Source organism: Juglans microcarpa x Juglans regia, chromosome 3D, assembly GCF_004785595.1.
Source record: "Juglans microcarpa x Juglans regia isolate MS1-56 chromosome 3D, Jm3101_v1.0, whole genome shotgun sequence".
Taxonomy (NCBI): domain Eukaryota; kingdom Viridiplantae; phylum Streptophyta; class Magnoliopsida; order Fagales; family Juglandaceae; genus Juglans; species Juglans microcarpa x Juglans regia.
In genome coordinates, this window is record NC_054598.1 from 35,833,321 (window position 1) to 35,847,512 (window position 14,192).

The window sequence follows — 14,192 nt, forward strand, 5'->3', positions numbered from 1 at the left end:
GATCATTATATATTAATATTCTTTGATCTTTGGAAAACCCTAGAAGAGGCCGCCAGCCTCTTGATTATCTTATATGCGCTACCAATCTATGATTTCATTGGCTGGCCTGGTCATGGGTGGCTACCTTGATTAAGATTTTTATTTTTATTTTTTTACTTTTTTGCCCTTTCCCCCCTGACTATCCTTATCTGCTTCCAAACTCCACTGATCATGATCATGATCATCATCTCATCAAAGAATTCCTTGTGCAGAGTTATTGATTAATATCGATCCAGTGGTCATGCATGGCTCGTACCATTTTTTTAGTGGGGCTCTCTGATCTTTCGGCATGGTTGTAAAAGACAACCTGATCTTCTTGGACCCTCTTCTTCATGCAGGGACATCACATGATGCATGTCTCCCTTATTCAAAACAAACTTTAATATACCAGTGGCCGTCCATTGGATCAAAGTCGAGACAGAAGCTGGTCCCACAATAACGTTGCTATACTTCTTCCTATCTTTATTTACTACTGTTTCAATTGTTTTCTGTGAAACTTATCCCGATTGGAATGAAATGACTTTAATTATGAGATCATCGCTGCCTGCAACACTGACATGCAGTTTCTGTAAAATAAAGAAGTCAAGACTCAAAACCCAAAAAGAAACAAAAACAGATGAGATGAGCTAGCGATGCTCCGAGCAATAAAAGAGACAAATTAATGGAATGACGTGATGGAAGGTGCCAGTTTTGTATCTTTGCATGGGAATTCATCCAGTGGGCAGCCATTACCAGGTAGCTTAGGAACTGGGGATCAGATCATGGCGGTGATCGGTTTGGAGGGTGACGGATGTATTATGTATTGGTGCCACTGCCAACTGTCCATTATTACTCTACTTCGCCATTTACGTACGTACTGCTTTTGGTGGCTTTGTGCATGCGGTCCATATCTCCCTGCGTGGCAACTGGTGTACCTTCCCGGCCAAGCTGTCCAAACTTCCATGGTACGTTTGTATTTAATATGAAATGGAACGAGATCAAGGCATCTCTATCCGATCTAAGCTTTTATATATAATATATTTATATATATATATATATATATATATATATTCTCAGGCTTAAATGCATGCTTTCATAAAAACATTTTATAAAAAATAAATTTATAAATTAATACAATTTAATATGATATATTAAATATTTTTTTATTATAATATAAATCTAATATTACACGAAATAATTAAATGATATTAATAAAATAATTAATTATGGTTAAAGAAACAATTAATTAATGTTAACGAAACAATTAATCAAGAGAAGCTATTATTAAGAAATTTTTGATTTTCTTTTTAATGTTAACTTAATATGGCATGTGTCTCCTTATATATTTCGCGTACATCATATTAATTAAGAGTTTGAAATCTTGTACGATATTATTCTTTTGGAGGCTAAAAAAAACATCTCTGTGATTGAAAAATATATATATTTAGATCTTCAAATTATGAGAGATTTTACAGTTATATCTTAAAATCTAATTTTGCTTATTAATTATCAAAACTTGATATTTTACATTATTTTTTAAATCTAATCATTAAAATGCATGACATGATAAATTATTATGGGTTGAATTTTAAGAAAAGAAATATTTCAAATCTTAATAAAGCTTAAAACCATTTCAAATAATATAATTATTCATTTCTATTTTCTGTGCGAAAAGGTTGTTTATTTCCTTTCCTTTCCATATTTGCTTAATAAAATGACAAATTAATACAAAAGACAAATGAGGTAATAGGACCCACCACCCATCGGATCACTTTGCATCCAAACGCAGCCCATTGGAAACTGTGCTACGATGTCGTTTTCAGAAAGCGCTCACTTCAGAAATGAACCCTCTCGTTTATTCAAGAAAAATGCTATTCTTACCGCTAATTCCGTCGTCTTGACGGGGTTACTGCTATTTTTTAATAATATTATTATTTTTTTATAAAAATATTAAAATATATATATAAATTAAATATTTCTATTAATTAACAAGAATTCCAACGCGAGCTCTCAGCTATGGCAGTAAAGTCACCCTTAAATTAAAAGCGGGCTCGGTGGGGCCCGGACGACCGAGCCCAACAAGATCAAGATAATGGCGGTGGGTGCACCCTAACCCTTAACCAACCCCAACCACTAACCTCAACTAAACCATGGTTAAATCTAACTCCACTTCGTACACTAACTAACGCTGTTTAGCCGGAACATGTGGAAGACGTCGGCAACTGTTAGCCACGTGGTGGATCGGGAGATCGCCAAGCTTCTGGAAGTCGAGCTGTGAACCAACCACGTGGATTAACCATATCGCAGCTTGCTCTATACTTCGTCCTCGGAAGCACAACCCCGGGGGCGGGGGTGAGAGCGAGGCGGGACCCACCTACATTTTTTTTAAATTCCGTTTATTATAACTCTTTAAAATAATGATAAGTTATTAAAATAAAAATAATATTAAAAATTATATTATAATAATATTTTAGTTAATTTTCAATAAAATAATTCATTTCATTTTAAATTAACTATATGTTTAAACAGATAATATAAATAAAATAAAATGAGATATTTTGTTAAAAAATAAATAAAATATTATTAAAACATAATTTTTTAATATAATTTTTATTTTTAAATTTAAAAAAAATTAAATTATTTATTATATTTTATTTAAAAATTTAAAAAAATTATAATGATAAAATCAAATAAAATGAAATAAATGTTTTGTGTGCCCAACACATTCTAAGCATACGTTTGAAATTTAAATACATCTTAATTTATTATTATAATTTTTTTAAATTTTAACATAAAATATAATAAATAATTTAATTTTTTAAAATTTTAAAATTTTTTAATAATAATATTAATATTAAAAAATAATATTTTAATAATGCATTATTATCTCGATCCAATTCATTTCAAAATACAAACGTAAGTCGTCGCATTAGGACAGATGAGTAGAACTATTTTAAAAAACAAAATAAATAAATAAATAAATGAAAAACTGACAGCTGGCGAGTCTTTGGACTATTTGGATTAGGCAAACTGTACCACTGACAAAAATCAATGCAGGAAGGCTGGCACGTACGTACCCCGAAAAAATCCTGCTACAGCTACAGACAAAAGCCACCGATGGACCGATGGTGGCCGCCGAAGAGGCTATTCGTCTTTTCCTTTTTTTTTGTTTTCTTTTTTTCTATATATATTTTTAAATTTTAAATTCACAACATTATTTAAAAAAAAAAATGTTACTTTACTTTTTCAATTTGTCCTATATCTCATATATTTCAATTTTTTTAATTTTTTTCTTTATTTAATAATTAAGAAAATAATTATTAGTAAATTGATTTTTTTATATTTTTAAAAATGTTTAAAAATATAAAAAAATATGAATAAAATAATTTTAAAAAATAAATAGATCAATTTAACCTAACATACAAATAAAACGGTACTACTTAAAGGATAGAATGATACCACTCTATTTAAAAATATTTTTGTAATCATTAAAATAAAATAAAGATGGGTAGTGACAGTCACCAATACTTTGTACGTGGGATAAGGTATTATCAAATAAAAAAAAGTCCTACACTTTTCTTCGTATAGCTATCAAAACTTCAGAATATGAGAATTTAATTTAAAAAAATTCTACTCACCATTCACACATCATATATAATTTTTTTTCTCTTATTAAATATATAATATATAAATGATGAGTAAAAAAAAACAATTTGTTTATGAACAATAAAACCAAAAATAAATAAAAAATAATTTATAAAGATAAAAATAAATTATGATATATGTGAATGATGAATAGTAAAACTCTTTAATTTATTATATAAATTATGAAAGTTGATGTTTCTATTATAGTTTTGACAAATCTGACTTATAATATGTTTTTTAATATTATGTTTTTATAGTTTACACTCTCTCAAGCTACTATCATTATTCTAATCCTGATTTTTATTTTTAAATAAGTAATAATTTGTATAAGGTCTAAATAGAGTTGAGCATATGACTCAGTGAGAGTCAGAGTATCTCCTAAATTCAACTAGGACTTCAATTTTATCAAAATTTGAATTCAAACTCCGACTTATATAGATTTTGATTCGACTCTGATTCTGATTTATCGAAATGAAATCGTACATATACATACATTTTAGACACTCATATATTTCGGCATAAAACCAATCATATTTTGTCACAATAAAAAACTCGGAATCCAATTTCATCGCCTAAAACCAACAAATAAAATTCCAATTAAACAAGACTTGATAGAGAGATAGAGAGAGACACAAGATCAGATTAGGGGCGCGTTTTGGGCGGCTAACTGTGCGGTTTTGGTTTTTTTTTTTTTTTTTTTTTTCCTAATTCCTTTTTTTTTCCTAAACCCTAAATCTAATTTTTGTTTAAACCCAAATTTTTATTATTTAAAAAACACATTTTTTTAGTTCTTTTAAACACTATTTTTTTTTTCGCTGAATCATTAAAATTTAAAAATTATTAATTTACTAGTATTAAGTTATGTGTAGTTTACAAATTATAACTACTAACAATTGTTCTATATTGTCAAAAACATGTGGTCTGATTGATATAATCTCCAACTTTCAAAATAGAGGTCTGGAGTTCGAAACCCCCCACTAAAAAAATAATAATAATAATTGTACTATATCTACAATAACACACCATCATTTTTCTAGTTACATACTACTGTATTACAATCTAGATATTAGATTAATAGTCTTATAATATATACATTATACATGATACATGATTCACTATTAATTAGTCAAGTTTCATCTACCTTAACATATGTAATATGTATGGCAGTAATACTCTGATGTGATGTGTTGTGTGTTTATATAATTGATTATTAATCTATTAATATTATTATTTAATAGTTATCACATTCATTATTAGTCTATTCTTATTCTTAAATTTAATTATATACATTCTATACTAGTATCTAACTTATTTTTATACTAGACTTATACCATAGTATCTAATTACATGTTATTATACTTCAACAAATTAATATTATATGTTTTTAACTTACAAAAATGCTGCTCGTACACGGGAGGGGCACCCCCCGTGTACCCGGGAGTCCACGTGGGATTATTAAAACGGTGCGGTTTCGTTTTAATAATCGCTCATGTTCGTTTAAATGGGCAAGACACTCGAAACGATGAAGCCGTTTCAAACCCGAAGACGACCTCCCCTTAGTTTCAGTTCAGCCACGAAGACCATGGAATCCCGCACGGAACATGGGAACCTTCCCAAGCAAGCAACGAAGAGGACAATTCATGGAGGGTGATCATCGATTCATCTTCTTCAGCTCAGTTGAGCGACGTCCCCACCGACGTGCAGGAAGACGATACACAAAGGGAGGTACTCTCTTTGTCATCTTGATTGTATCTATCGATTCGCATGACCACAACCGAATCTCCCATTGAGTTTCTTTATTGAATAGATGATTTCGATTTTTCCAAAATCACCAAATCGGCAGATTACACAGACTAGCATTTCTTGAGACAGAGCAAGCCCATATCCACTGTGCATCATTGGGTCTCGTTTCTTCAGACACCCAAGAGGAATACCAGTACCAGTATACGGTGATGGAGCCGATGATGCCAAAGATGAAGAAAAAAAAAATAAACCATAAACCAGAGACACCTTCATGACGAAGAAGACGAACCTGCTTTTCTTTTTCTCAGAGCCCAAAATGGTTTCTGGGTCCGACGACACTCACTTGAACGCGATGAAGATCGACGAACGGATTTTTCCTTTCAGCGCAAAATGGTTTCGGAACAATCTGGAGAACGATGAACCCACAACATTTGGCTCAGCAAAAATGGTTTCTGAAATCAAAATGGCGCTCTTAAACGAGGCCTTTCCACCCTTTTCTTTTTTTTTTTTAATATAATAATCGCTGACGTGGCATTAGCCACATCAGCGATTCCGCTACGGGTACCCGAAGACGGGTACCTGTAGCAGAACTGTTTAACGTATTATACTACACTTATTTCTATAATATGTGTCTAATTACATATTATTATACATTATTATTACATATTTTTATATTATATTGTCTAATTACATATTATACTAATGTCTAATTTATTTCTAACTTAATTTTACACTAGTCTTATTTCTAATATCTAATTACATGTTATTATATTATGCATGATAGTAATACTATAATGTTTAGATATACTTAACTATTATTAGTCTATTTATATTATAGTATAAGTATATTATTTTATAATAATTAGTTCATACTAGTATATTATTGACTTTAACTATATAAATTTTAGTTATATAATTATACTATTATATATGATCAATATATTAATAAATACATACTTGTTGAAGTCAGAACAGAGTCGATTCGTAGTCAGATTTTTAGATTTTCACTTAGTCCTAACTCTCAAAGAGAAAATATATTTACAACTGTAAATTGCGTAATTGTTGCGTAATTCATTTGAAAAAAAAAATAAAACATGAAATCTATATGAAAAAATTAATTTTTTAATAATAGACTTTATTTTTTTAAAAAAAAAATTACGTAATATTTACGTATTTTATAATTATACGTAAAATTACTCAAAAGGTAACTATGTAGCCATCGCTCCAAGCTCTATTGGGAGCTGCCATTAGTTACAGTAGAGCTTTTTTTTTCTTTTTTTTTTCTATGTATTTTTTTAACAACTTTTAAATATTTTTTAAAATAATAAAAAAATATTATTATTATTAAAAAATATTTTTTTAATCACTAAAAAGAAAAAAACACAGCGAAGCCACCAGCGGAAGAGTTTTTCCATCTATTAATGATATATCACGGTGAATGGAAAACGGCCGAGCCGGTCAAACGCTCGGCTGAGTGGCACCCACCGATTATATTGTTATTAATAATAAAATATTAAAATAGAACAAATTTGTGGGGTCTGCCGACGGTCCCACAAAGCACTTCACTATGCACCCTCTCTAGTCTCTGGTCTATAAGTAGCGGAACATGCCTTTCTTTCCTACGCTCTGTTTGCCAAAACACTTCTCTCTCTCGCCTCTTCTTCTTTCTTCTTTTGTCCGTTTCCGTTCGCTTTCTTGTTTTCCTAATTTTCTGTATCGCAATCTCCGTAATTACCTTTTTAGATTCTAAACCCCTTACTTACTTACGTTTTCTCGTTTGTTTCTCGGGAAAAATCTTTTTCTGGACCTCTGTCTTTCTTTTGCCGCTTCTCTTTCCGGTTGTGCTGTCGCATTCTGTTTTGGTCCTTCGATTCGGAGGTCTCTGTTCCAAGACCGATCTACCATTCCTCCAGCTCCTGTTGCTAGATTTTTCCAAATTTAAGAGGTAATTTCTCATACGACCCACGGAGTTAATTATGAATGAAGGATCGGATGCTTTTCGTTTTCTTTTGGTTTGGTGTTTCATTTTAATCGTTTATATCACTGGCATAATGCTGAAGTTGTTCGACGACTCGATATTTCATCGCTTCGTTGTTAATACTCTTGTGCATGCTCGTATATAATTCACAATTTAGGTGTTATATATTCGGCACTAAGGAAGTTTATACTTGACAACTTACCGCAGGCCATTTATTCCATTTATGTCCACGTAAAGTCCATCTTTTTTTAAGATTTCAAGAAGCTCCATTTTTTTATTTCTTTTTGTCGTAAATCTCTAGGTTGAGTGGGAATTTTTGTTATTTGTTTCAAAAATTTTCGAGAAACTCTGAAAGCTCTAAGACTTTGGAACCTGGAAACGTTCTTTTGAGTGATCGAACTTAGTTCTTATTGTAGGTTAATGGAGCACTTCCAAAACGACGACCTTGAATATGTCGTGGACGACTACTACTACGACATGGCCGGTTTTGACGACGAAGATTTCTTCACTCACATCGAACCTCAGAGGAACAACGACGTCGATTCTCCGGACTCTGACTTTGAGGACGACTTCGAAACGGTAATTTCTTTTTCTTTTTACCTGTTGGGGACTTGCTAGTGGCTACGTATGCAAGTTCTAGTTTATTGAAGAGCGGGAATGACGATAATGGAGGTTACGCTTGATTTGGTTTTGGATCTACAGAGCAAGCCAAAGACCGATACTTCTGCTTTGGAGGCTAGAAATGGGAAGGACATACAGGGAATACCATGGGAGAGGCTTAATTTTACAAGAGATAAGTACCGCGAGACGCGATTGAAGCAATACAAAAACTACGAGAACCTCTCTCTCTCTCGGGAAGAGCTCGACAAGGTAGTTTTAAGGGCATGGGTGAGACGGGAATTATGTGTTTTGTCCGAGAGTTCAAAATATCGTGATTTAATATTATTATTATTTTGAGTTTTGAAAAAAGTGAATTGAGATTTAAAAAAGTTGAATTGCTTATTATATTTTGTATGAAGATTTGAAAAATGTGTAATGATGAGATGAGATAAGATGAAATGAGAATTTTGTCTCTTCCCACCCCCAAACGTATAGGCGTTCTGTGGATATGTGGTGTTGAATCTGTTGATGCCTTTGTTTGCCTGGATTCGGTGCATACGGGTATCAGTAATGAACTTTAATAATTTGTCCCAAAAAAAAAAAAAACAGTAATGAACTTTAATAAATAATAATAATAATAATAATAGTGATAATAATGAACTTTATGTTAGATAGGTCTTCACTAATCCCAAGTACGTGCTGTTTTGAAGGCACGATTTCATAAAATCTGATGATGGTATGGGTCGGTTGAGACTTCCCTTTTATGTACTAGTTTTTAAAAGTTTGTGAATGCCTTGAAATTTTTTTTGTCCCCCGTAATTCCAAGTATGGATGGGATGCTTATATTGATTTTAGGTAAACAAGGGGTTTTAAATTGATGAAAATTTTTTCATAAATAGATTTCTATTTTCGTGTCCTCACCTTTTAATTTTAGTGAACGGTAGATGTATTACCTGCTTACTGATTCTTTCTCATACCGCTTGCGTTTATCATTCTTAGAATTATGCGCTATATCTATACATTCCTTGTTCTATACTTTAGGAGTTAAAAAGTTGCGTCTCCCTTAGGGTTCTCCTTCTAAACATATCATGTTGACAGGAATGCTTGCAAGTAGAGAAGGCAAAGACTTTTTATGATTTCCAGTTCAACACGAGGCTTGTCAAATCAACAATTGTGCATTTTCAGGTAGATACTCGTGTTCATGGGTCTCTTTTTTCTTCGAATTGATTTTGTCCGTTCGTAAAAATTTGTTTTTAGCTATTTTTGGAGTCCTAGGCTGCTGATTGTTTTGATTTCTTTTTATTTTTCCTTTCCTCTCCATTGCATTTTGATTTGTCTTTTACCCAAAACACTTATAGTGAAGCCAACAAACTAGCCATCCTCTATGGTTTATTGTTCCATATTTCTAAAAATGAATCGGATTTCATATTTGTGTTGCATATGCATATGCATTTTTCATTTGTCTTAATTTTTCACTTTTCTGTTCCTATTTTTTCGGCAAAATCAGCACTTATTAGATGCTTACTTGTACTTCATTATTTTATTGACAAAGGGTTCTATTTTATTGCTCATCATTGATATGCTTGCTAGTATTGTCTTAGATACCAAAAATTAAGTACATTGATAATATAAATTTCAGTTCAGCAGAATTTGTGTCCTGGTGTTAAATATATCCTTCATTTTCAGCTGCGTTGGACTTCTCTTATATACACATTAGTCTAGTAGTTCTGCAGGTTCGTGAAAATTTATGACCCTTCATGTGTATCATTTACACGTGATTATAGCTCCGTGACTCGACCATGCATTAGAAGGTATGGAGTTTACAGTTGTTTTCTTATTATAGGGTTGTTGGTATCAGTTGAGATATGCTTGAAGTTAGCTTACTGACAATTATAAAAAAGTCTCAGCAGTTCTCCAAATTTGTCTATGGTCAAGTGATGACATTGTAACGGTCTCTCTTCAGGCCTATAGTAATAATATTTATACTTGAAGGAAAAATAGAGCTTTTAATTGATCTTATAAAGAGATTTTGTTGAAATTTAATTTAATACTCTCTGAGAATGTTCACGACCGCCATAACAAATTGTATTTAGACGAGGTCAGTTTACAATATCTCTAACTAGTTTCAAGATATACATGAGCAATGCATACTCTATCCATACTTTAACTGTTAACCATATTAATCAAATTAAACGACACTATTTTTGAAGGTACAATCTTGAATGTGTGCTGGATATGACTACATACAGGTGATTTGATGCCAAGTAATGGATATTGATTCATAGTCATTAGTTACTACGGTATGACTTGGCATTCCAAGAATGCCGATGAATACCTTTGAACTTTTTGAAACGCTAGGTTTACAAAGATATCTCACAAAAGTAAAGCTCACAAATTGATGTGACTAGATGTGATACATTAAATTTACTTTATAGTAAAAAAGGCTTCTACAATTTGAAATACTAGAATAAGCTATATCAATTTGTGAACTTTATGTTTCTGAGATCTTTTTGTGAACCAAGCATTTATCTAAATTTTTTATCCAACAAACCCTTCTTACATAACACAGACAACATTCAATGATTGAAGCCTTATAAACCTCATTTGTGACTGCTCTTCAATGCTCAACACTTTTGTAGGTATTTTTTTAGTTTTGTCCTCCTTAATTAGGTGAATGGGCTTATATTTCTAACACTTTTTAGTTGCACTAAGTTTGAATCTGTAATACTGCATTGGAAAATGATAATTATTACTGATTCTCATTCTCATGTAGAACTTAGTCTCTGTTGCATATGGTTCGGGTCATTAATCTTTGCATGTGATATCCTTTTGTAAATATATTGTTTCTGTTGACTATCAAATATAAATATGTTGCTTTAACCCCCTCTGTGCATTTAGGACAAGCTATTTCTCTCTTTATTTCAGCCTTTAAAGCAGGGTGGAAGTTTTATCTGAGCAGCTGGCGCGGCATTATTTATATGGTATGATAGGAAAATATTTGAGCACTTAAGAGGCCTCTCTAGCAATACGTGTTATTAAATAGCATCAGTGTTCCTGGTGATGAGGGGCCTTAGTTGTATTATCATTGCACCTCCTCATACTGACCTTTAGAATATGAGATGCATTGCATGCCTTGACAATTGCTGGGAAATATCTAATTTATATTTCTAATCTTTACATAATTCTGAGCTCATGTTCTGATCTATTATCTGATATGATCTTTTCTTGTAGGCACTTTGATGTGGATCGGTTTTATTAATTTGCAATCATTTTATTTTGACCGTTGATAATGCGATGGGTGTTGATTCTCTACTGTTTCTGTTCATGCATATTGTTTGTCCATTCTTGTCTAGTGAGGAGGAAAGAAGAACTATGTTTGGGTTGTTCTGTCTAGCTTGGAGTCGAACTGTCATACATGATGGCATTTCATATTTCTCATTTTTGCGTTCTTTAAATTTGTCTGGTGAGGATGATGAATTTGTGTCCAAATGTTTGCATGGAGATAAACAGGCCAGTGGGACCGTGTTTACATATTACATTCTCTTTTTCTTTCCTTTACATTTCTTTTCTTATATTTTTCATTCTATTTGAAGCTGCCAGAGAAGGGATTAACTGTGTACTGACCACAGTTAATCCCTTTTTTGTTTAGCCATTTTGTTCTCTTTTTTGTTTTCCAACCAAAGGCTGCATTTCTAAGCTCCAGTGTCATTATCTTAAGTTTATCACAATGTTCAACTCTGATATACCTGCAGTCCAGAGAGTCAATGACACCATATCACTTGTGTTCAATTAGTTTGTTAGGAGTTCCTAACCTTTATACGATATGGAAATTTCTGTAGCAGATATAAAGGTGATTTTATATCCTGGAATGGAAATATATATCATATTCATCTGATACAAATTATGTAGTCAAAAGAAAGAAAGGAGAACCCCTACTCTTAAGGACCGATACAGCTTTAGCTGTTTAATTAACTCAATTAAATACATTAAAGAATTGGGGAAATTGTGCCCTTATGCGTGTATGTGGTATTTATTTGTGTTGATTTAATCTACTTTCTTGAAGTGCTGGATGTCATTGTTGATGTACCCGTCAATTGTGTGGTTCTCTTGCACAGTTGAGGAATTTGTTAGGGGCGACATCAAAGCATGATGTATACCTGATGCAGAACTATTCAGTTGTGCATTGGTCCTCATTGCTGAGGAGGGGCAAAGAAGTGCTCAATGTTGCTAAACCGATTGTTCCCACCCTGGTAATTAGCCACTTTTTGACAAGGATGGAGCTTTATTTTTGCAGCATTCCACTTGTTATAGGTCTGAATATTTGCTATTGCAGAAACGCCCTGGATTGTTGTCTCAGTCACTCTCAAGAGTTCAGATAAGCACAATGGCTGTTAAAGAGAATTTACTGGTGGCTGGCGGGTTTCAGGGGGAGCTAGTTTGCAAGGTATGCCATTAACTTAAATGAGTTCACACTTTTATCAACATTGAACCCATTGCTGCAGTTGATTTCCCATTGTCTGACTTTCTCTTTACATGCGAGCCAGTACTTGAATCAACCTGGAGTTGCATTCTGCACAAAAGTGACAACAGATGAGAATGCTATAACCAATGCAGTGGATGTTTTCCAAAACCCCAAGTAAGTTATTCTCCTACTTGAAAATTTCAAGATCCGTCATCTCCATTCAGGCATTCAACTGAAACTTCCATCTATAGTGGCTTGATGAGGGTTATGACTGCAAATAACGATGCTCGAGTGAGGGTCTACGACGCAGAGAATTTTGCTTTACTAAATCTCTTCTCCTACGATTGGTCTGTAAATGTGAGTGTCATCTGCCAGACACAATACTCGAGAGCTGTAGTCAATTTCTGACCATATTTCTCACAGTTTTGCTTTCCACTCTATCTAGAACACCTCCGTTAGTCCGGATGGAAAGTTGCTTGCAGTTCTTGGTGACAGTGCGGAATGTTTAGTCGCTGATGCTGAGTCTGGAAAAGTAAGTCGCCCTTTTCGGTTGCAACTTGCCCAGTCTGTTTGATTATATGTAAGAAACATGTTCGGTTCTCATATATGGAGTTGAAGCAGGTCATTGGGAGCCTCAAAGGGCACCTGGACTATTCTTTTACATCTGCTTGGCACCCGGACGGACGAATTTTGGCTACTGGGAACCAAGACACTACCTGCAGGCTGTGGGACATAAGGAATCTGTCCAAATCCCTGGCTGTAATAAAGGGAAGGATGGGGGCAATAAGAGCCGTAAAGTTCAGCTCAGATGGGCGGTTTATGGCTATGGCTGAGCCAGCAGACTTTGTGCATATCCTAGACACGGAGTCTGGATATGTTCAGGGTCAGGAGATTGATCTATTTGGGGAGATTGCCGGAATATCATTTAGCCCCGACAGTGAAGCACTTTTTGTCGGGGTTTCGGATCGCACGTATGGCAGCTTGTTAGAGTTCAACAGGAGGCATAATAACCAATATCTAGACTCCATCTTCTAGTTTTTTTGTCGGGCCCCTGAAGCTATAAGTGCATTCGGGATTTCCCCTTGGCATATTGGGATTTCTAATGTTATAGACCACCTCTATTTGGGGTAGACGTAGCTTGTAGAAATGTTGCTTTGGGGATGTTTTATTTTTGGGAGTGTGTGAAGGTGGTGGTTGTCTTTTTGGCTCGTAGCAAATGTAAGGTAAATTGTCATTGTAAAGCCTTTTTTTGAGGTTGCTGTGAATAGTGAAAATTGTAATGCGTAGTTGAAAATCTCTCTCTCTCTCTCTCTCTTTCTGACCATTAAAAATCGTTTACTTGTACAGCCCTTTAACCAACCAAAGCCCCATTAGACAATTTCCACCTTTAAGATGCATGTATAAGGAAAGGGGAAAACAATGGAAGTTAATATTATACAATGCCGTGCTAAAGTTGAGCTGATCTTAAGATCTTTGACCAATTTGCATTTAGTATATAGAACTGAATGCTTTGTCTGCTCTTAACGTGCCACCTATTCTTAAATCGGCGGCTTAAAATAATAACATCCAAAGTTGCTTTCAAGTTTCAACCCCTCTGAAAAATTGAGAAAAAAGCCCAAAGATGTACCCGTGAGTCATTTAATTCATTTAGGCGTGAAGTTTGCAAGGTGGTTGGAAGTTGTTATCATATTTATAGCTTTGGAAGATGTCGGCAAGAGGGTGGGGGGGAATATCCGAACAAGGAAG

At 33.5% G+C, this 14,192-nt stretch overlaps 1 protein-coding gene across 3 annotated transcripts; it reads left to right on the forward strand.

Annotated features, from left to right (window-relative positions):
* The first annotated feature begins 7,017 nt into the window (after window positions 1-7,017).
* LOC121256560 (uncharacterized WD repeat-containing protein C2A9.03-like) lies at window positions 7,018-13,740 on the forward strand. Of its 3 annotated transcripts, XM_041157400.1 has the most exons (10): window positions 7,018-7,351; window positions 7,801-7,963; window positions 8,087-8,254; window positions 9,083-9,169; window positions 12,100-12,234; window positions 12,318-12,428; window positions 12,529-12,620; window positions 12,698-12,803; window positions 12,892-12,978; window positions 13,068-13,740. In XM_041157400.1, the coding sequence occupies exons 2-10, from the start codon at window positions 7,805-7,807 to the stop codon at window positions 13,479-13,481; spliced, it is 1,359 nt and encodes a 452-aa protein (XP_041013334.1). In that variant the 5' UTR covers window positions 7,018-7,351; window positions 7,801-7,804; the 3' UTR covers window positions 13,482-13,740. The 3 variants fall into 3 exon arrangements, with proteins under 3 accessions (XP_041013334.1, XP_041013335.1, XP_041013336.1); XM_041157402.1 differs by lacking the exons at window positions 7,018-7,351; window positions 7,801-7,963 and adding an exon at window positions 10,910-10,965 and having other exon boundaries at window positions 8,201-8,254; XM_041157401.1 differs by lacking the exons at window positions 7,018-7,351; window positions 7,801-7,963 and having other exon boundaries at window positions 8,191-8,254; window positions 9,083-10,965.
* Window positions 13,741-14,192: the final 452 nt, after the last annotated feature.

Excerpts from the sequence above, each read along its gene's own strand:
- LOC121256560 (XM_041157400.1), top strand. The coding sequence starts at position 7,805 with ATGGAGCACTTCCAAAACGACGACCTTGAATATGTCGTGGACGACTAC. Across the intron at positions 7,964-8,086 it reads TTGAGGACGACTTCGAAACG|AGCAAGCCAAAGACCGATAC; the intron begins GTAATTTCTTTT and ends TTGGATCTACAG. Across the intron at positions 9,170-12,099 it reads CAACAATTGTGCATTTTCAG|TTGAGGAATTTGTTAGGGGC; the intron begins GTAGATACTCGT and ends TCTCTTGCACAG.